Below are 24,110 nucleotides of genomic sequence, written 5' to 3'. Positions count from 1 at the left end.
TCCTTATTTGGGTAATATCGATACCCTGATGTTACCAAGACCAAAAATAACAGGCTTCGCTGAAGATGCATGCAAAACTTTAAGTTTATAAGTGATTGTGTTACTAAGTCACAAGCTAAAATTATATGGGATTTAAAATTATATGATTTTGACGCCAATGGCATATTGTAGTGGATACGGTTATCGCGATATAACCGAATCAAGCAATGTCGAGCGTGGCTGCTGCTTCGATGGGTGATCCTTTCCTTCGCTAAAGCTCAGCCAATTAGTATCATGCCCGATAACAACTAGCAATTGAGGAAGTCTTGCGAGTTCAGTTCATTAATTTATCTGTATTAATTCAAATTATTGACAAAATTCGTGACATTGTGCTGGAATAATACAGTATCTAAGAGACCTTTAGTGTATTTTACAGTACAAACAAGACAGCCTATTACTACTATATCGACTCCAGTTTATTCCGCAGCATAACGTGGAAGCTACTATTTAACTTTAATCATATTTGAATTGTCATGTTTTCATTGCATATAAGATTACATCTAATTATTAGTTTATATTTTTACACTTTTAATTCTTTATATCTAACTAATCATATTTTTAGTTTATTGAGATACTAATTTAGATAACACAAATATTACTGTTTTGCATCATATTTTCATGATTTTTTAGATTAATTTAAAAAACCGTAATTGGCGAAAAGTTTATTTAAAATATACATTGACGAAAAATTTGACATTCAAAATATAACATTCCAAATATGTGATTTCAGTGATATGCGGGTGGCTCTTCTTAGTTGCCCTGGGTTTTAGATTAGTTACATCGACATCTAGCTCTGTAAAAACTAAAATTAGGCATATGCGCAATTCACACAACTATGACACGGAAGATTTATTTATTCTGGTGTCAAAATAAAATTTAGAATATTGTAGTATTGTATCCATTTCATATAATATTTTACAGCGCAAAATTTGGGCCATGGTGGAATATGTAGTCATTTCTTACATGAGATAGGTTAAATATTTTGTTTGTTCCACTCATTGTCTTCCAAAATGTTCTCTGAATACTTTCGACAGCAAGAGTAAAGATGTTTTAGCTAGTTAAATTAAAACTTCGATAACCAAACCTTTCGTATACTATGTTAGAATAATAATCAACACTACATTAACGAAAATTAACATAAATGTTAAAATCAATACTTATTTCGACAAAATAATTATGTTTAGAGACATACTAAAGCTGTGTATCACATTAGAAACATTGTATTACAGTTGAAATTTCCCTTATTTCACAAGTTTTTGCACCGATACTGGGACACATAGTTGCAAAAGCGTACCCAAATTTTATAAACAGGAAATTCTTTCAAGCACACTGAAAACTGTACAGAATGAAAGAGGGCTGTCGTTTAATTCAAAACATATTTCACCAATGTTTATATTCTTTTAACATTGTAACCATGTTCATAAAATATTAACGTTTTAAATGTAGGTTAACACTGTCCATGGTATTAAGGTGGTTCAGATACGCTTTAACGGAAATTTTGAGACCATTGTTTTTACGTAGTTCTTAATTAATTGTTATTTAATCAGAAATAAATCATTTCTATAACTTATGGATCAAATATACAACACTTTCACTTCTTAGAATCAAATGTTGCAAAACCGCGAAAAATTCAAGTTTTAAAGGAATGATTTGTTGAGAATAAACACAGATGATGTAGCTGTGTGGTGGAAATTATACATAAACAAGTCAAGTTATGCAATAAAATAGATCAAGTGCCAAAAAGGACTATAAATGGGGTTTTAGGTAACTATTTCAAATTTTAGCCAAAGAGCCGATTCGTTTAGTAATAACTAATAAAAACTAATCACGATTTTGAAATTATTTTTCATTTTGCATCAAGTTCTCGACTTGGTCAGAAAGTTGGGGTTTTCTGCAAAGTTTCAACGTTCATACGCAAGCTTATATCACAAAAGTCTGCAAAGTAACTACTCTTTTTGGGCTGTAGTACTTTATTTATTCTATTTTTTGTAATAATATTCATTAATACCCCAAAGTTTGTATGCCTTTGATTTACAATTAAATTAGAGTAACATTCTTATAATTTTAATTATTAAAATAAAAAATTGTTCCACTTTTGTACAGCAAAATTAACAAACAAACCCATTTAAAATTGTCAGTCTGTTTTGTAATATTGCCTGTACGGTTGGCCGTGACTGGTGATCTGACTAACTGTGATTTATTTATCCACAAGCTGCAGTAACAATGCATCCCCTTGCGGCAACCGCAATCGCGTACACTGGTAAATGCAAATACAGCGTCAACATATTAGAGTCACTAATGTACACGTAACCGATAAAGATTGCATAAGGTTGAAAGCTATAGTCGGAGAAATGTTGTTATTAGAGGTTTAGCAGGAAATTATTTGTAAATATCCATTGTAATCACCTAAGTAATTATTATTACTAATTTGGTTTACAAATGAACTTCACTACTACCAAATAGTTTTTGATTAGTTCATAACACGTTTCTTTTCATTTATGAAAAGTAGTTATTAATATATTATGTTGTACACGTTAAGTAAAAGTTAAATGTCCCCAAAACGTTACAGTTCTGACTATTAAGTAACTTTAATTAAATCCATATTAGTTCCTAAATGTAAAGAAAATAATCAAAAGTAAATTCAATATATCTCGGACTAGACTAACTTAAATTAACATAAAATAACATATATATATTGTGTACAGCTGCATTAACTACACAGAGGAAATGAAAATTTAAATTTAATTTCTCTTTGACTCCCTCTTCTGAGAGATTGATAGTGTACTGCGAAGCATCAAACATTTATAGAGACAATATCTTTCCATTTAAATTATCATATGAAAAACATATATTTCCAAATTTAAATATTCAAGGTACCAAATATTGCTTAGCAAATACAATTATTTAATATGAAATATTCACACGAATAAAGTAACATTAAAACGTAGCAATCATTAGTAATAAAAACACACCGACGCGACGTGGCGCTGTAATAAAACACGAAATACGAAAGCACGTGTTCCATGTTTCATAGAAACAATCCATTGCCATATTTCTGTGCAACATAAAACTAAGTTTATTCAATTTATTCTCAACATGACCAACTGAGAATAACATAGATATGAGCGTCAAAATCACGTGATAATGTCGGCGAATATATGGATCACAACTGACGCTGAGACCAGTCATTTACAAGACTGACCCCTATGTGGAAGTGAGAAGAATTGGCGAATGAATGAGGCAGAATGAATGCAAAACCTGTACTGAATATGCACTATCGTGTAATTGTCAAATTTATTGAAAGTTAAATTTCTAGACATTTGCTATCTATACATATCAACATGTTTTTCGCAATTAACGATTTGACTTTGAATCGACTTTAGATGATGAGCCATAATGAAATTGCAAATGAAAATGTCATAAAGACATTAAAAATCGTAGTCGTACAATCCCAAAACTAGAAGTAACGATGTCATATTACAGGACAGGGCGCGACAGAGTAATAATTGGCTTCATCAACATTTATGTTATGGTGCGACTAGCAACTAGCAGTTCTCACTTTACAGCACTACATCAACTTCTCTTTAGTTCACTATAGTCTACACTACCAACTGTCTAACTGGGAAACCTGTTAAGTTAAATAGCACAAGCTAAGATGTGGGTACTATAAGGTATTGTTATTATCATATTTGAAGGTGGGACGCCATAGAGAAATAATTGACTTCATCAACATTCATATCATGGTAAAACGAGCTGCTGGAAGTTCTCAGTTATAGCACTACATCAACTACCCTTCATTTCCCTATAGTCTACACTGCCAGTTGTCTAACTGGGAAACTGTCAAGTTAAATATCACAAGCTAAGATATGGGTACTATAAGGTATCGTTATTATCATATTTGAAGATGGGGCGCCATAGAGTAACAATTGGCTTCATCAACATTCATATCATGGTAGAACTAGCTGCTGGAAGTTGTCACTTATAGCACTACATCAAGTACTCTTTAGTTCACTACAGTCTAAACTGTCTAACTGGGCAAACTGTCAAGTTGAATCACAATATACGACAAGATGTGTGTCCTTTCAGGCATCGTTAATTTGAAGGTACGACGCGACAGAGTTAGTATCCTCATCAACATTCTTGTTATTACAGGACCAGCCACTAGCAGCTCGTAAAATACTACTTCTTTGTCATACTACTACATTATATTTTGCATGGGGGAAATTGTAAAGTTTACTAACTGAAGCCTTGGAGTGAGTACTTGCAAACTGAGGGTGTATAATGGTTATATTTCAGAGCAGGGCTCGACAGAGTAATTGCCCTCATCAACATTAACGTCGAAGGCTGGACCAGCTGGTGTTAAGTTCACATCAGTAGATTACCACCCTGCACTATACTACAGTCTACATAGCAATCTGGACAATTGCTCTAACTGGCAATTCATGTTACATATGCCTGACCCATTATTCGGTATTATAGATTGTATTGTAACGGGGTGCTTTAAATTAATATGTATAATATAAGTAGTAATTAAAATACATTTAACGAGAGTTTAATTTATTTTTGTTCGTGTAATTTTGCATTTGTATTCCTTAAATTATTTTTTTATCTTCTGTATAGAGAAGGGCTATCCTAACCTTGCAGTCAAGGTATAGATTCTAGTTGTATGGCAGGCAAATGATATTCAGCTAGTTGTAATTAAACGTGAATATTTCTCTAATTAAAGAATATATGCACAGGCAAACATAATAATATAATGTTGTACAGAATGGAGAAATAAATAATAAGGATAAACACATGCCAGATTACGTGTCAGCGTGGGAAAATTTGTGTTGGGTCTACATCCTAGCCCCGTAGCGCGACTCCCAAAGGTCTGAAGTTTATCAATTTTAGAAGTAGAGGTGGAGTTTCACACAAAATTTCAACTCGTTTACAGCTAAAAATAAAGCTAAAAATCATCAGACTAAAAGCTTGTTATTGTAAGAGGCTCCAAAAAAACTTTTTAATTCATAACAATAAATTAAATATGGGTAACTCATCCCATTATGGAACACACACATTTGTTAGACTTCTTTCCTTTCAACATATCAATTATAAGGAACCAGATCAAGAAATAGTGAACTACAGAAAAGTATTTGGGGTTTCCTAAAAAAAGGTCTTTACTATCAGCAACAGTCAATAAATATTTAAAGCTGCCATGAAAGTGTACTCGAATAGAATCAGATACGGTAAGAATATGTAAATATCGAGGGAGAAATGTGAACTAGACGCCTCATGAAACTCAACAGGAGAACTTAGAAATGTCTTGAAATTAATGTTAATGGTCGTACCATCTCGGAACTGGCAGTAAAAGTAATAACGGTGTCATATCCTCTAGGAGTAACGACAAGATTATGGTTGTAGTCGGCTCTGACTCGTTATATTCCGTGTTATGAGAATTGTAAGTCTCACCTTCACCCAACATTACCGCAACAGTTCACTATGGTTAGGTTTCATAAAGCAGGTTAATTTGACGGTAATAATATCTGAACATCCGCAGGAAACTTTGAAACCAGTGAACCGAGTTCAGAGATTTATTATATCTAGTTTATGTATCTGAAGTAACAGTATAAGTTTGTGTGTGTCTATATAAATCATTTTAGAACATTTCTCTTGTATACTAAAGTTTGGAATTTCGGTGAATTGATTTTATTAAAAACTGTTTTCACACTGCAGTGTAAAAACATAAAATATCTTGTTACTTGAGGTGGTAAATATAACGGTGTTGTAATAAGTATACAAAAATAATACATTTTAGATTTAATTTTAGCCTCTTGCATTCGTTTTTCATCAACCGATTGCCAAATTCTATGAAAAATGCCCAAGGCGTCAAAATCTCATCTTAAGCGCTTTCTGATGTCAAATGCATGCTACAGCATTGACGAGTTTCTGGCGTTTAACTGGGAGACTGCCTAATTCGATGACTGACTCCAGTACTGGAAGTGGGTTGAGATTGGCAAAGGATGAAAGAGACTGGAATGTATGGAAAATTATGTCAGTTTGAACGTAGTGGTAATGTGGTATGAGAGTTAAAAATTTAGAATATTAATTATGACGTTTGCCATACAATGTGAAATTGTTACCAGCAATTAAAGATTTAATTTGATTTAATTTTTAAGTAGATTTTGAACTAAAAGAGCCCTATTTGAATTCAAATGGTAACTGGAACAGATCGACCCATTTAGAAGGAAGCGCGATGTGGGGATAATGACACGGTCCTCCACCCTAAAATAGTCTATCCCTCTCACAGCTCGCTGAGTACAGCTCGCTCCAAAATCCACGCGACACTGACAGTACAATCAAGTCACCCCAGTCCGTGACGAGTGACTCGTGCGCATGTACTGGTCGCGCTCCATGCTAAATTTTTCTGTTTGTACTATTTAACCCTTTTACAATCGGACACGTTTTCAGTGATGTTGCGAAAAATGGCATACCATTGAGGAGGTTCTAAAAATGCCAACCTTAATTTGAGTAAAATGTAGCGACTCGCATTAAAATTTATAACTTTACATTTTTCGTCAGAAATAAATAAATGAAATCTTATTTTTTGATAATTATTTTATTTTAACTATAAATATATGTATCTACCTTCTTGTAAATAAAATTATATTAAACACATTTTATTTACCTTCAATTTTTTTGCATTTTTTATTTTTACATATAATAATGTAGCCGAAATATTGTTTTTGTTTACTCTCTTTATTTTATGCTTTTCTTGAAAAATATTAATATACAAAGCACTACTCAACATTTCAAGCATTTACCTCGGTAAAGGCAGAAGTTATTATAATTTCTTTCCAAAATAGTGTGCGCAAAAACACACACATGTCCACGTAATTGTATAATATGTAACTTTTTACTGAATAAAACACTTTGAAATAAATAAATAATAATATGAATTAATATTACATATAAATACATTAAACATACATTAATAAAATAAATCATGTTGCTAGCATAATAAAACACGAAGTCAGGGATCTCAGCACCAAAATTGTAACTACAACGTTGTAGGACACAAGTAACCAAAAGTATTACAACACATAGTTCGTAAACAAAAGTTCATTGAGTAAAATACCACTACACCATAAATGTTGAAGGTATTACGAAGGAAGGCATTCATACATACGTATTTGCGTACCACGGCATTTTTGGGCGAGTTAAAGGGTTAAACTAATATACACTATTGTCAAAACTTAATAATTAACCTTTTTTTAAGAAAAAAGTATTTAATAGAAATATCACTTAGCGATTGGAATAGACGTCAGATTTTCATCATTTGCAAAAGCTTGTGTAATAAAAACAAAGAGTATCGTACTTTTTATGTAGAATTTAGTATTTGCATGGAGTTTAATATTTTTCTTTCAAAATTTCAAAGGGGGTTAAACTGCGTTGAGCTGGTCATATCAAAGCCTCATATTGCACTGACTTATGTAGTTCTAAGGTTATCTATGCACTGATTGGATTGATCGAGTTGATAATCAAGTTGACAGTTTTAGAGAAGACTAATGTATCACGCCCAGGATAGGACGTATGTGCTCTATCTTATTCAGTGTACTCCGAGACAAGTTTATAACAGATGAGCAGCACAAAATAATATATTACAGATCCTTTTGCAATTACTTTTATTGCATTTGGATGGATAACCCGTTGAGAGCTATCAAATTAGTGAAGTCTGGAAAATGTTATAGATTTTCATTCGTTGCTGATACATCTTGGAAAATGTTTAAATGCCATTCTGTAAAAATCTATATATTTATACACACACACACACACATACATATATATATATATATATTTAACAAAATTTGTCTTTATCGAAGTCCGGAAGATTCGAAAAATTGGCTATCTGTTTGTTGAAAATACCGGTTTGAAATTACTGGAAATAGTATAACCGGTTTGTAAAACTTACTCACAAATTTAACACTTATTCTGGCATAGCTCTTTATAGATTAAACTGAATTTAAAGTCTTAGTTATCTTTTAAAATTGAGTGTTACCTAAGTGTTTAAGTTAGGTGTTAAATGAAATTGGTTAAATATATAATTACATTAATGTGTATATCGCGTTAAAGCTGTTTTAATAATTCCAATATAAATTATGTGTTGTGTGTGTTTTTTTGGACAGTCTAAACAAAAAACACTCTCAATAATCTGTTAAAAAAATTTTTTAGTTAATATTTCCTGTAATGCTATTGACCATTGTGTTTGTTGAAAACTTCCAATGTCCTAAAATAAAAATTTAACTGAATATTACCGCTTCCTGAATTAATTAAATGTGTTAAAATATTAACACAATTATTACACATGAAACTTATTGTGTATCTAACCATAGTCGTAGTACCATTAATACACGAAACTATAATTCACTGTATCATTTATTTGTATTACATTTTAAAATATAAATGTGTATACCTCTCGGAAGCTCAACCGAACGAGAAAGCTGGCGTTTTTTCGTTTTATTTAAACATCTTATGTTTATGTGCTTCCCTTGCCGTGTTTATCTTTGTTACGACAACTTTAACATTGCTCTTCGTCATGGTTCATTTCATGTACAGAATATCTGAAGTTCAAGATGTAAAACAATAGTCACCTGGCAAATCTAGACTTCCTCTTCTACTAACGTATTGTTCGCTATTAATCTTTTTACTTAGAAAATATTTAATAATAATAATAATCCTTTTACTTACCTGCCTATTAAACGTTTTGTCGAACCAAAAGAAACAGCTGCAGAAGTCAAGAAAGGCCGCCAGAAAATGTGCTAAATTGGAAGATCACTACTAGGAGAAGTACAAAAATCTGTTTAAACATGCTAGTTGGCTGAACTTTTGCGAAGTGTGGAAAAGTACAAAAGCAAAAATAAAAGTTACATTCGTGGGGCTGGAAAAAATGTCTGTCTGTCTATATATATATATATATATATATATATATATATATATATATATATATATATAACATTAAATTGTATAAATGGTGGTGTAATGGTAGCACATTCACCCGGCAAGTGAGAGATCCGGGTTCGACTCCCGGCGGAGCAAGTACTTTTTGCGATTCAATGTTTATTGAAATTATATATATATATATATAATATATATATATATATATATATATATATATATATATATAACAAACAACACATAACTGCCACCACAAAATGCCACATAATATAAACTACACCATACAAAACAACAAAACGAGTTTTTTAGCTGGGGGTGGTGTTTTTGTCCACTTAGTATCTTGTAGCTTTACTTTTTTCGGTATATGTATATGTGTGTGTGTGTGTGTGTGTGTGTGTGTGTGTGTGTGTGTGTGTGTGTGTGTGTGTCCGCTCGATATCTCGAAAACGAACTGACCTCTAGACTCTAATTGTACATATCTAGCTTCTTATCTATATGAGGAACACTGAGTTCTATGATAATGCATGTCACTTCATAAGATCTGGCTCAGGGTTAGCAAGTATTTTTACATTGGTCTTATGGGAAACTATGATGGCAACGAGAAAATATCAGAATAAATAAATTTGTAAACAAACTCAATACACCCATAAGCGATTCAAAAATGTGACAAGTTGCCTAATTATGACAACACAGAGTACATCATTTTATAGTGACTTGGTGTGTAGACGATTATTACTTAAACACGCATTGTAATGAAAACAAATGTAGTAGTATAAGTTCTATGATGCGTCATTTTCGTGTCAACTTTTTTGTATCGTGGTCTTTCTGTTTATCTGTCTACTAGAAGTTTCGAGAATGAAATGGTCTTTATATTTAAAGTTTGGCAAGAAACCTCAGCGAAGCCTGTTACTACAGGTAGTATGGCGTACTTCTACCTTGTTGATAATGTATGTCTTATTCCATCCATTCTTCAACATAATAAGCAACCTTTCATCTCTTTCTGAAAATAAAACTTACATGGTGTATACATTTTGTATCTACGACTTTGTCACTGACCTCGAGTACGTCATCACCATTTTCAACAGACCCGGCCTACGCACTAACATTTCGTCCTATCCATCTATCCTGACCTTCAGGAACACTTGTGCCGAAAAACAACTATTACGCCCACAACAGTTTGACGAAGAATATAAGCGGGCAATTGCTTACATCCTGTCCAGCATATAGCTATTGTCAAGCTGATATTTAGGAGGCAGTGACCTATCCTCGGCCTTTGGTCACGATCAGGACAAGAAAGTCTCCGATATCACTTCTAGTGTGTCAAGGTTAGTCTGAGTTGTTCAGTAACTAGGAAAACCCCAGTTTTTGAGATCACTAACACAGTTGACATATTTGTAGGGAAATCTTCTAATAATTAACTAGCCATCCTATGTAAGATATTCATCTATATCTCTACACAAACTTTAACTGTGTCACGAAATTCCGTACTGATAATTTGGATATTATTTAAATATCATAAAATGTACAAATAACGCTTTATAAATTAGATGTAAAAACTATACGTATACAGAGTGTAAATTAAGTCCTGATACACCTGGATATATTCCAAACGAATTGAGATATTAATGTAAAATCTTCACCATGACATGAACATTGTGTTCTTTTTTAATTTATCTTTCAAATGACATATCACAAGATAGGGGCTGCAATTTGAAAATTTAAAGTGACCCCACCCTCTACCCCTTTTGACAAGAGGGGGAAATATTTTTAATTTCCAAAAAGTCCAAAAAAGTATTTTAACTATTATTTAAAATATTTTAAATATTTTAGGTATGGTATATAAACACGACTAAATGGACACACAACGTTCTCCATTGATCTTTATACAGGGTGATTCATGAAGTTCTCCCCCCACTTCTACAGCACATTGTACTAGTAAAAATAATGAAAAAATGTTATATAAACATAGGTCCGAAAACGCTTCGTTAGCGAGTTACAGCTAGCGAAAGATTTCGCCTGAATTCCTAGGTAAAGAGTAAAATAAAGCCATACTGAACTTTTGGAAAGGTTAATTAAGTAAGAAATATCGTGGATTCTTATGTATTTTTACCTGATAAAGCTAATAAAATAGGTTTCAGAACTGTACCTGTAGTAGTTTTTGAGGGATTCAGGGTTAAATGCAAAAAATTGGGGCACGAAACAATGTTTTTTTAAGTTTGATGTACAATAACTTTGTTAAATTGGTAATAAATACATAAAATCAACAAACATTAATTGTATAGAATTTAATTCTGAGAAAATTGATATAATCAAAGTCTAAAATAAAACAGAAATAAGTACCAAAAAAATCGATTTTATTCAGTATAATACATTACTAGCTGTAAAGAAATACCGTACGGTATTTAGTTAAAATAAAACAAAAACATAATGTTTGTTCCTTAATGATGAGATAAATTGAGAAAACAAGATTAACTGTTAAATAAATTTGTTTGTAAATAAAAATATCATGTTTTATTACGTTAAATTTTTTTTTAAATAAAAATTTACATCAAATGTTCGAAAATAAATGAAACAAACATTTTCCCATTATTGTTTACTAATCATCGAAATGCAGTTTTTTGTTTTATTAATTTCTAAGTTGGTAACGCACGAATAACAGCTGATCAACAATGGTATTCTGTACTGTTACGTTAGAACTGTGTATTAGTGTTTTGCAAGTTACAGCAGAATACGTAACAGTACAGAATACCATTGTTGATCAGCTGTTATTCGTGCGTTACCAACTTAGAAATTAATAAAACAAAAAACTGCATTTCGATGATTAGTAAACAATAATGGGAAAATGTTTGCTTCATTTATTTTCGAACATTTGATGTAAATTTTTATTTAAAAAAAAAATTCAACGTAATAAAACATGATATTTTTATTTACAAACAAATTTATTTAACAGTTAATCTTGTTTTCTCAATTTATCTCATCATTAAGGAACAAACATTTTGTTTTTGTTTTATTTTAACTAAATACCGTACGGTATTTATTTACAACTAGTAATGTATTATACTGAATAAAATCGATTTTTTGGTACTTATTTCTGTTTTATTTTAGACTTTGATTATATCAATTTTCTCAGAATTAAATTCTCTACAATTAATGTTTGTTGATTTTATGTATTTATTACCAATTTAACAAAGTTATTGTACATCAAACTTAAAAAAACATTGTTTTCGTGCCCCAATTTTTTGCATTTAACCCTGAATCCCTCAAAAACTACTACAGGTACAGTTCTGAAACCTATTTTTATTAGCTTTATCAGGTAAAAATACATAAGAATCCACGATATTCCTTACTTAATTAACCTTTCCAAAAGTTCAGTATGGCTTTATTTTACTATTTACCTAGGAATTCAGGCGAAATCTTTCGCTAGCTGTAACTCGCTAACGAAGCGTTTTCGGACCTATGTTTATATAACATTTTTTCATTATTTTTACTAGTGCAATGTGCTGTAGAAGTGGGGGGAGAACTTCATGAATCACCCTGTATATAGTTTCCGGCACTTTAGTTTCCAAAATATATTCGGTGTGCATAAAATTTGGAACACACGGTAAATCCAGTCGTATCAGGACTTTATTTAAACCCTGTATATATACATAGTTGATTTTAAGCCACAAAACTATTTTATTAGGTAGGTCTTAAACTATGTAATATAAAAAATACACACACAATTTATCTTCGAAAACGTATTTTTAAAATAAAAAACAGGAAGTTTTATTAGATATGTCTGCCTATAAGTTTTACGGTGTACCAAATTTCAAGTGAGAAAGTAGCCTAATAAGGAAATAAAAGATCAATTTTATTAATCAGTTACTTAGCCTATTTTTCACCACTCTATCCTGGACAACGTGGAGAATAATGGTATTTACAAATTGTGCTCTAATTCATAGAATTTGTCCTTTATTACAAATTACACAGGTGTAGTATGTACCAGCTGGGTAGTCCCGGCAAATATTTGGGTGGAACCATCCAATAGCATCTTGGGATTTGACACACTTACATATGGTCTAGCATAGTCAGCTGTCTAGATATTTAAAGACTCTAAGGACCTGTAGTCGATAGTATAGGAACTGTCATACAATATTAACTAGTAACTGTTGGGCCACACGGACTACGACCCTATTAAATCTAGAAATACCTCATTGGCGCTGAACTAAGGTTATGTTAAAAGGCTAAACCTTAACACACCACTACCCACCATCTGTAACATTACTGGTAACTGGTATTTATCACAAACTACACTTTTTACTTGTGTTATTTATACTTTAATATGAATATACAAAATATCTATTTCTTACTATTATTATTTTATGTAGTTGGTTTGAATAGCTATGTTATTTTAAAGACTTTGGCCTTTGAGGTAATTTCTTTGAATACAGAAAAAGTATAAAAAACATTTTGATGACTCCTCATCGAATTACGAGAATTAAAATTACAAAACGTAGCCAATTTTTTTAAAGCCGCAATAAAACCTGATCAAAATAAAAGTATGAACTTTTTAGAGTTTGCGCGTGTATTATAGCTTCAGTTAGTGAAATTTTTGTTAGTTTTGTTATAAATAAAAACATCTATTATATTTACAACCAGTCCTCTCTCCTCATCCTCATGGAAATGGGTCGAATATTTATTTTTCTTTTTTCTAGTGTCTACGGAAGGTATCTTAAAGAGGTCTCTCTAAACAAATTTTATTAAAAATAAAACAAAAATGTATTTTTTTTTTTTCAAAAAGTGGATAGCACCTCGATAACTTTTGCGTGTTTGTTTTAAATGTTTATATTATTTACAAATGACAAATCACTTTAATTTAAATCTAATACATTAGTGTGTTATGTTAGTTTAATTACATATTTCGGTCAAATATTTAAAACGGAAATTCTAATGATACCGCTTTGATGCTGTCGGCTAACAAATGTACGGGGAAACTGTATATAAAATGTGTAGATATGAAATCTTCCACCACGCGGTTTATAACAAGGGTATTAGTAACCTTTTCATTAATACGAGAATATCATCTTTCAATTATTGTTAAAATATTTAACTCGATAATCCTCCTTTATACAGTGCAATAGTTAAGTTGGAGATCATCAATCGTCGATATCAGAAGGGTTAAAGTAATCATTCAGTTAAGATCTAAAACAGATAGGGCCTATCCTTTTTAACTTAATTCAGAACTGCTCTAAAAACACAACTGAGCAAAACAACTCCACTTCAATTTCATTCAAAAGTGCACCACTTTTGCTCGCAGTAAATAAATATGATGGATATGAAACGAGGTATGATATCCTAAAATCAGGTAAAAACGATTACCTAAATTCGTACTAATCACGTGTTACAATGGAAAGTTAGCGGAATTTCACTATCACTATCACTAGCGGAGAGGTTCCAGGAAGGAAAGTAGAAATCTATTGTTCCGACAACAATAGAAACTGACCATCGGCGTGGCCTAGTTTGCCTTTCTGTTAGGAAGGCGATAAACCAACCTAAATTATAATTTTATCTTGTGGTGCAATTAAATCCACTTTTTATATAAGTCTAGCGGAAGATAAATTATTATACGGCAACCCCATGTCAACAAACTACAGTATGTAAATTGAAGCTCACCATTTCAGAAGTGTAGAACTAAAACTTCTTTACTTTTTAGCAATAATTTAGCCAGGGCCATGACGGTATTAAAATCTCCCTTACAAAGAACATCTTACTTTTGGTTACTATTTGTAAGAAAAAACTTATTTCTAATTAAAATATAAATATTCTGATATTGCTCTATATCTGAACAATTTTGGGTTCTAGAACATGAATAATAAAAGTCCATCAATCAATCAAATATTTAATATCTCACAACGGCTGTATACTGAGTGTCAGATACTATAGTATGAGACATCATTGCAAGCCTGAGTTGTGGCAAATTAACTGTTGTTTAATGCGTTTAAGTCTGGAATATATTGTTTAATTTTCGCATGAGTAAAGACATATCTTTAAGTAATTAATAAATAATGGAGCCAAAATTCCAAGGCTTGCAATTATGTCTCGTACTATAGTATCTTCCAAGGCACACTACAGCGTCTGACGCAGTCAACACGTTAAAGATCAGTTCTTCATATATCATATATTTTAGCGGTAATAGCGTTAAATGTTGTGAGTTGCATTAATTATTTATTAGGTATAAATATCAAACCTCCTAATGTACCAAAATGGTTAGGATGCTAAAAATGTCCTCTTGTATTTACCAGTGTCAAGCCCTTTCCGTTTTATCACATATCCCAAAATCAAGATTATAGAAGATCAAGAAAGAAGAATGCTTTTAGAAAGCACTGTGAATCAAATCGTGTTTTTTATATAATCGGTATATAAAGGTTTTACCAACACAAAAATTACATGTACAGGGCGTTTCAAAAAGGACTTTACAACTTTGAAAATTCGTATAAAATTTACTAAACAAGGTACAGAGCTGGTTTTGGTGTTGTTTTAAAGGAAACCCGTTCAAGTTCTGACTGGCGTAGTCCGCTAGTGCCTAATCGCACCGCACAAGCGCTAGTGACAGTTAAGTTAAACATGGCTGCCTTCAATGGACCGGAGCGTGCTAGTTGTGTGTTTTGGTTTGAAGAATCGAAGTCTGCGATAACAGTTCAGCGTAATTTTCGTACCAAGTACGCTAAAGGTCCTCCTAGTAGGCCTAAAATTTATGAGTGGCATAGTTGTTTTATAGAAACAGGGTGCTCAGTGAAACATAAAAAAATCGTCAGGTCTTCCAAGCACATCTGACGAAGTCGTTGAGCAAGTGAGACAATGTTTTGTAAATAGGCCTACGAAATCGACCCGGCGTGCATCTCGTGAGCTGCAAGTACCACATACGACGGTTTGGCGTGTGTTAAGAAAACTTTTGCACTTTAAACCATACCGATATTCGCTTTTACAAGCAATTAAAGACACTGATAAGATTGCCCGTAGGAACTTGTGTGTGGATATGTTAAATCGAGTGGATGATGATGAACATTTCTTGGACAACATAATTTTTTCTGACGAGTCCACTTTTCACTTAAGTGGCAAGGTAAACACACATAACTGTAGGATTTGGGGCAGCGAAAATCCACATGATACATTACAACATGTTCGTGATAGCCCTAAAGTGAACTTTTTTGTGCGTTGAGCAAGAGGAAAGTGTACGGCCCCTTTTTTTCTAAGAGAGAACCATCAATGGGATAGTGTACCTTGATATGTTGCAACAATTTTTAATACCACAGATCGATGAGGATGACCGAGAACGAAATGTTTTCTATATGCAAGATGGCGCACCACCACACTATCTGACTGACGTCCGGGATTTTCTAAATGACCGCTTCCCAGGTCAATGGATTGGCCGTGATGCGCCAATTGCATGGCCCCCCGTTCCCCAGACTCGACACTGCTAGATTTTTTTCTTCTAGGGTTTCATAAAAGATATGGTGTACGTACCTCCTTTGCCGGCCACTCTACCTGAACTTAGGGCAAGAATTTACGCTGCTGCTGAGCAAGTTACACCTGAAATGCTAGTGCGAGTCTGGGAAGAAATCGACTACCGATGGGATGTCTGCAGAATAACCAACGGAAACCACATAGAAGTTTTTTTCCTTTAAAATAACACCAAAACCAGCTCTGTACCTTGTTTAATAAAATTGATATGTATTTTCAAAGTTGTAAAGTCCTTTTTGAAACGCCCTATTAACTTAATTCTGTATTTTTTTACTTTTAACGTCATAAGAACATAAATTAACATAAAATAAACAGTGCAAAATATGTTGAACACACCAAACTTAGAGTTAACAACAAAAGAGTTGTACGTCATAATGCAAACTTAAGCTTAAGCACAAGCTTTTGCTGAACACAAGCACCACGCAGTACAAGCATAAACGAAAATTACGACACAGCACTACATCTACCTGATGTATGGCTGAAAGAAATAATGCATGTGGCGCATTAGGCAGGGGAATTACCAGGACATTCAGTGTCATCTTGGTAAGTGGTTTCCATACCTATACGCGGATAAAGGACAGAATAGAATGAATTTTATTTTGGTGTGGCAGTTATCGTCGTATTATGGTAAATTGTTTTGTTTATTTTTTTATTATTTTTTTTTGAAACTTCGTGTATCTTTTAATGTGAAAATAACGATGAGAAACAGCCATAACTATGTTATCCTTTCTATTACCAAACTTCAATAATGAATATAGACTTTGAACAAAGATTTAACACAGGGAGATTTTTTTTACGTGGGGGAATGCATTTGCGTACGCAGTGTGGGACTAATGTGGGTTAAACTGTTGACATTCACTATTATAACTCACATCTACCAGAAGATCACTACTAAAATGATAGAATTAATACCAGGTTGTCATATATGGGTACCTATACCATAATGTGGGATGAACTTTTAACATACACTATTTTACACTGTTACCATTCATTATATAACCCACCATATATTTACCTGTAGAGTACTGCTACCATGGTAGTTAATAATAATACGAGGGTGACCTATATGGGTACCAGTACGATAATGTTGGATGAACTGATAACATTCACTATTGTAAACTGTTACCATTCACTATTATAACCCACCACATATCTACATGTATATTACTGTTACCATAATAGTTAATAATAATACGAGGGTGACCTATATGGGTACCAGTACGATAATGTTGGATGAACTGATAACATTCACTATTGTAAACTGTTGCCATTCACTATTATAACCCACTATATCTATATGTAGAGTACTGCTACCATGGTAGTTAATAACAAAACAAAGGGGTTTTAATGTAGAATAATATTACTTTGAAAATAATTTTCTCCATGGTTACAGCACCAACAATACATAAATTTTCTATTATTTACGAGGGAAAAATGCTTATTGAGAGGTACACTTGTGATTCTTTATCCGTTATACACCCAAAAACGAATTTGAAATGCCCTAATTTATCTCTTCTATACATTGCATATAAAAATCTTGTTTGGAATGATCAATTACATTGATGTAACTCGTCCGTTCTTGTCCAGTGTTAATTAGTACATTTCAATTAGGAGCGTATTGTTCCCAAAAGCCATCCCACTTGTAAATGGATATATTTATTTGAGCGGAAGGGATGGCAACTCCAATCAATTGGCAATCTCCAACAATGGATTGGATCTGCTATTTGGGTATCAGTTTGTAAATATATTCAGTGGGCTGTGAATTAACAAATTATCAAAATCATTTATATATTGTGTATTTTGGAACAGCACAAAATATACAAAACAAGAAAAATGTTGTGGTTTTTGAAGTATTGAAGGAAAGAATGTAAAGAAAGGCTTATTATTTTATCTTACACAAAAATTACTCTATATGCTTAACATTATCCTTTGGGAATTTTACACCTGAAGTAGAGGGCGGATTTTAATCCACGAAACGACGGTTTGAATTTTTTATAACTCAACAATGGAACAATTTCTAAAACATATTATTCTTCGAAATGATCCAACATAAATAATAAACGTAAAGAATTAAGCAGTAGTATTTTTAATTTTCTTTTCCAGATCTTTTTATGATTTTCATAATACAAAAATAGTATTTTGTATGTATTTATTGGTGTTTATAATTTATTATTAAAACATTAACCCATTTCAAAAAAGTGTTTTTTTGTTTTAGCCTAATAGCTTTAAGGCTAAACAAAAAATGTAGGATTGAAAATAACCCACTTGGTTTTCTAGTTAAAGACTGCAAATAGTTTTTACTCTACAAAACCCCGTATTTTGCAGACCGCGTGCGATTGGTTCAACATGAATAAAATAAAATACAGATTGGAGTAAATGGAAGGGATCGTGTCGGGTGCGCATAAAAGGCTCAATAAATCTGTGAGTAGAAGCGCGGACGTGAGGTGAGCACATAGAGGTGCATTATTGGCTACTACATGATTGATGGATGGATCCACCTGGGCAAGCAGCGGCACAGCTGACCTCTCTATGTAGAGGCCAACTTATCATAGCTCTCCGCCTCCCTTACTTCAACTTCCAACAGCTTCAAATATTCATAAACTTCCATCCATCTCACTACTGTAATAGCGGGAATTCTACTCGGATGTGTTTCCAAACTCACTTCGCTATAAGTTCCCTTTGTTGGAAATACTACTACGGTATTAGTTGTATATCTAACATATCCAACTAGAAGTTTCGAAACTTGTTTTGTAAGTTATATCATCTTGTAATTTACAAGTATTCACAAGTTTAATAACTTAAAAATACGTCAGACAAAATCAGTTACTAGTTATGATGAATGTAAAAGTATCAACAATGTATCTACAAACATGACAATCTTGATTTCAATGGTTCCTTTGGGATCTAAATTTATGGCTGTGATCTTTGTGAAAAGGAGCTCGGCAATTAATAAATTAATTTACTGCCATCAATATATTCCAAGCAAACATCATGATTCTGATTCTTGGCTTCTCCCTGTAGTTTCATTAGATTATTATGAATGTTCATCATAGTTTAAATCTACGGAATAGTCGAATTGTCTGTATCTCACAGAAGAGGCTTAAGCTACCTTGAAAATTTTAGAGGTAAATATATAGCTTTTGAACTGTAAAAATAAAGTATCCATCGATATCATTACACGAGCTCCTGCTGAGGATGGGAAATTGAGTCTGTTCCATCGGTAACTGATATACAAATTTGATTATTTTGAATTTATATTTCCTTATAAAACCGGAAAGGTTTGGTAATGTGTATATTAGTAGCTAAAGTAGTACTTAGTTACTATTAAATTCAAAGTATACTTTTCAAAAACTTGAGATTGACATCCAAATAGTTCGGACTGTTTAGACTTATTGATCACATTCTATAAGCATACACATTCAACACTTACACTGAGCTGAATGTGTATATCATCAATTTTTAGGAGCACAATACGAATTCCCCACAGTGTGTCAGACCCCTCTCCCACCACCCGAAATATTATCTATATCCGCCACTGGTCCTGCAAGATGTCATTCCTAAGAAATTTCAACGTAACCTAGTATTAATATCTTACCTTGTTCAACCAATACAAGCATTATCATCCTTATTTGCCTTGAAATGTGTACTTACGGTTTGGTGTCTCATATCGATAGCAAGTTCTGAAAATGTTTTCTTCACACACCACGTACATATTTTTCCTCGTAATAATTAATCCAGCATCGCAGAGATCTTGGGATAGTTTGAAATTGAAAAGAATTGTATTCTAGTTTAAGTTTATAAGTAATAGACTTTTTGACCTACCTATCCGGGATGGATTCCAAGGCTATGTACAATATGCTGTCTGTGTGTTGATAACGTATAAGATTATCACTCAAGGGCTTGAGCTGATTTTTGGTTTGAACAAGAACTTTTTACTAACCAACAATAATTTAATTCTAACCCAAAAATCCCTTTTGAGAATATTATTTTTCATTAGTGTGAAATGTTCAACTATCAAACATGTTATAAACAGTAGAATGTGCTATTTGTTATGTGTTATTTAATATTACAAGACAGTGAAACATTAAGGGTGATCAACTGAGTGAGTCATGGAGGGAGAGGTTAAGATGGATAAGTGCTGAGAGGGGTACGGAAGAGATCTCTTCACTATGGCAACAACTACTATATTAATAAAGTTTCCTGGGAATTGTTTATACATTTAGACCGGTGTTTACGTGATTACACATATTTTCGATTTTCGAACAGCACCAATCTAAATACTAATTAAGTATTTGGTTTTGGCACAATCGACTAAAGTTAATTAGTTGTGTGTTTTCATTTCCATAAATAAAGAAGACAAAGCTTGTCAAAGGGCCCACAGATGCGCCATAAATGACATTCACATTGTATTAACAATGTTTTCAACGAAAAGTGAAGCTGTTGATGACATTTTAATTAGCCAATATCAATTTCATGGAAAGAATATGGCCGCACCGGTATTTTGCTTAAATTTTCTCACCCTAAACACTAAGTAATCAACCATTAATGAAAACTTATAATTGGGTGATGTTTTATCACAATGTACAATAAGTATTTATAATTAATTATACATTGATAATATGGTATGTTGTTTTATTAAATATTTTTATGTTATTTTTATCTGGCCATCCTTGAAAAATTGAGATAAATCTTTCTCAGTCATTATTTTAACTTGTTTATTAGATAAAAAAATATATTAATTCCTATTTTTCATCATTAAATGTATTTTTATATTACTTTATGTATTTGTACGTGTTTTTTGTCTACTAGAAAATAATTGGAAAATTTGCGACACTAATTATTTATTATTACATTGCCATCATATATTGCTAATGTCGTAGTGAAGTGGGTACAGCGGTGTTATCGCGAGATATCAGTGTCGATCGTTGGCTACTGCTTGGATGGGTGACTGCTGAGCGATACTGTCCTTGCAAGCATCCCGCCTCCCCGCCATTGGTGGTGGTTTGGAAGTCACCTAAGGCGTTAGTCTCCAGGTTAAGTGTTAGAGAGAGCTTCTTGGCCTTACTCCGCCTGGTAAAATAAGACATTCTTTACTTCAATCGTATATACATACTGTGCATTTGTAAAATTAGTTTGATTTAATGTTCTTGTGTTTAGGCTACTGGCCAATTTATGGTTTATTCCTGCAATATTCATTACACAGGTTGTAACTTGATTACAAGAGTATTGTCACTCAGTACTAGAGCGTCTACTTGAAGTGGCTGCTCCAATCAAGGAACCACTCTATCAGTCTCACACTCCCTTTCTCTTCCTCCTTTGTCCCTTCGGTTGCGCTTCATTTGTGGAGGAGGAAGAGTTCAAATCCTTTCCAAGTTCGTCTCTAGATTTGCCACTGATATGGCACTAAACCACGAGGAATTGATACATCATAAGCACCAACTACATACTCGTAATACCATATATTGGTTACTTTCACTAACGCTCGTGTTGTTTCACAGATGTGGCTGCTGGTCTTGCTGGGGTTTTTGCCGCTTCTGGGAGCTCTGCCAGACGTAATTAAAATCGGTAAGTCACAAACCCCCTTTCCGTATGACGTCACATTTTACACTTCACGTCACATCTTACCCTGTGTGAACCATCTTGTCCACTTCGTATCTTAAAACTACTGCTACTATGAAGTAAGTATCAGTGAAAGTGGCTTCCATGAAATTACTACGTATAAAGTTACTGAAGCATAGACATCAACAAGCTGTTAGGATGTGTACACAACATAAATGTGTATTGTTTATGTATTCTGCCATGTATGTGGTAAACATAATTCTTGCCCTTTTATCGTCACAATGAAACTACAAGAAAGTGCAACAAATAAACAACAATCACAGTGCCATGTTTACACAGGAACATTTGCATACGTGTTTTGTCAGCCATGTTCGCAACAATCAAGCAATGCGTCAAAAATGTGTTTTGTTTGGATCGCAATTTATTCAGTTACGGTACGGTAATTTGAACCAGAGCCAAATTCTATTGGAGAACTTGTCTAGAAAATATTTGTTTGATTAATTCATTATACATTTTTGAATGTACCAAGTTAAGCAGTGTTTTGGATTTTCTAGCTAAATTCGAAGTGAACGAAAATTTATGTTGCCACCTTACACTGATTTTCACATGAGATAATTTAACACTCTAGTGGTACCACATATAACACCAAGAATAAAAGTATTGGTTGTACATACTACATAAAACTTATGAGTTTGAATTTCATTTTCCGCATGATGAAAAATGTTGTTCACCAAACGGAACAAAAGTGTCTTGTGACCCTCAATCTTCTTTCTGAACACTGTTCGTTTCGCTCATGAAAACGTTTTATACTACTAGTATTAGTACTATTACTGGACCAAGACCTAACCTATTTGAGTGTTTTACCCTAAGTTATGAAACATATGTTGTTTATTTTCAAATTCATATCGGTCTAAAACACTAGTCGGTTGACTATTTAAAAGGTCTTGTACGTTGTTTCTCCGTGTGTATATTTTTCAGAAACCCCTACTTTAAGCCTAAGCACATATGTCTAAAATTCATACAACTGTTGTGTACAGATAAGTTACGCTCACTTCACTCTAAATACAATAAGAACATGACCCAGGCTTGCAAAATGTTGGTTTCTCAGCATCTGCTGAAATTGTTGCAACCAATTTGTCTTCCTGTTGTATGGCATAGTTTTCTAGTTTGGAACATGCGATGCGATGCGAAAAAGTCTGTTACTTAACTGGAAAACATTTTTCGCATTAATTTATATAAAATATAGCCTGCTATACATTAATAAATTACAACAATTTATTAAAATTTACGCTAAAATATATACTCCTTACTAACTACGTTACTTTTGAGGTGAATTTAGGAGGACTTTTAATGTTTTATTGTTTTAGTACAATAATACTAATATCTTATTAATTTACTAATAGAACAAGATCTCTACTTACAAAACAGTAAAATAATGTCTTCATTGATTTTTCGGCATTTGTGTATCTAAATATTTCGAAATCAAGCCATCTTATTCTCAATGCGAAAACTACCCTGATAATGAGAATGTAATGCCAGACCACCAAAGAAACATCACTATCAGTTTAACAACAATTTAATCCTAACCTAACGAGGCAGTAAACATAGCGTCCTCCCGGGATTGGAACTATATTATACTTATATATACTTATTATCTCCCATGTACTATGGTCAAATGGTCGACCTTGCCATAAGTAAAGTAGTGTTTTCGAAATATGTAAAAATTTCAGTGATTTCTGATTATTTTGCAACTCTGCAATTTGACTTTTATAGTTATATAAGTACACAGATAATAATCTTTTTGAATATAGGTTAAAGGCATTACTGTATACCAAAATTTTAAGTAAGCCTTAATTTTATAAAAAATTTTTGTAATACAATGCATTAATATGTTTAAAAAATGGGTTTTACCTACATACTGTAACACTATTTGTTAACATCATATTTAAGGGGAAAGGTTTATCGAAACCAACTATAACACTACTTGACCTTTATATTCCCCAAATACTCAAAAGGAACACTTATAGTCAAGAACAGCTGGTTACCACATTACAGATGCTGGTAAGAGTTGGACATAA

At 32.7% G+C, this 24,110-nt stretch overlaps 1 protein-coding gene across 5 annotated transcripts in view; it reads left to right on the top strand.

Annotated features, from left to right (window-relative positions):
- The window catches only part of LOC124360160 (glutamate receptor ionotropic, kainate 2), a 139,049-nt gene that overhangs the window by 69,418 nt on the left and 45,521 nt on the right, over window positions 1–24,110 (top strand). For 4 of the 5 annotated variants that reach the window (XR_006922214.1, XM_046813531.1, XM_046813532.1 and 1 more), the window contains exon 3: window positions 21,972–22,038. Coding sequence is in view for 4 of the 5 variants with exons in the window: in XM_046813531.1 (XP_046669487.1) it covers window positions 21,972–22,038 (67 nt within the window). In the remaining variant the exon portion in view is untranslated. Of the gene's footprint in view, window positions 1–10,189; window positions 10,299–21,971; window positions 22,039–24,110 lie in introns of those variants that run through there. The other variant, XM_046813533.1, reaches the window with a different exon arrangement.

This window comes from Homalodisca vitripennis, chromosome 4, assembly GCF_021130785.1.
Source record: "Homalodisca vitripennis isolate AUS2020 chromosome 4, UT_GWSS_2.1, whole genome shotgun sequence".
Lineage (NCBI taxonomy): Eukaryota > Metazoa > Arthropoda > Insecta > Hemiptera > Cicadellidae > Homalodisca > Homalodisca vitripennis.
This window is presented reverse-complemented; position numbering and strand designations above follow the sequence as displayed.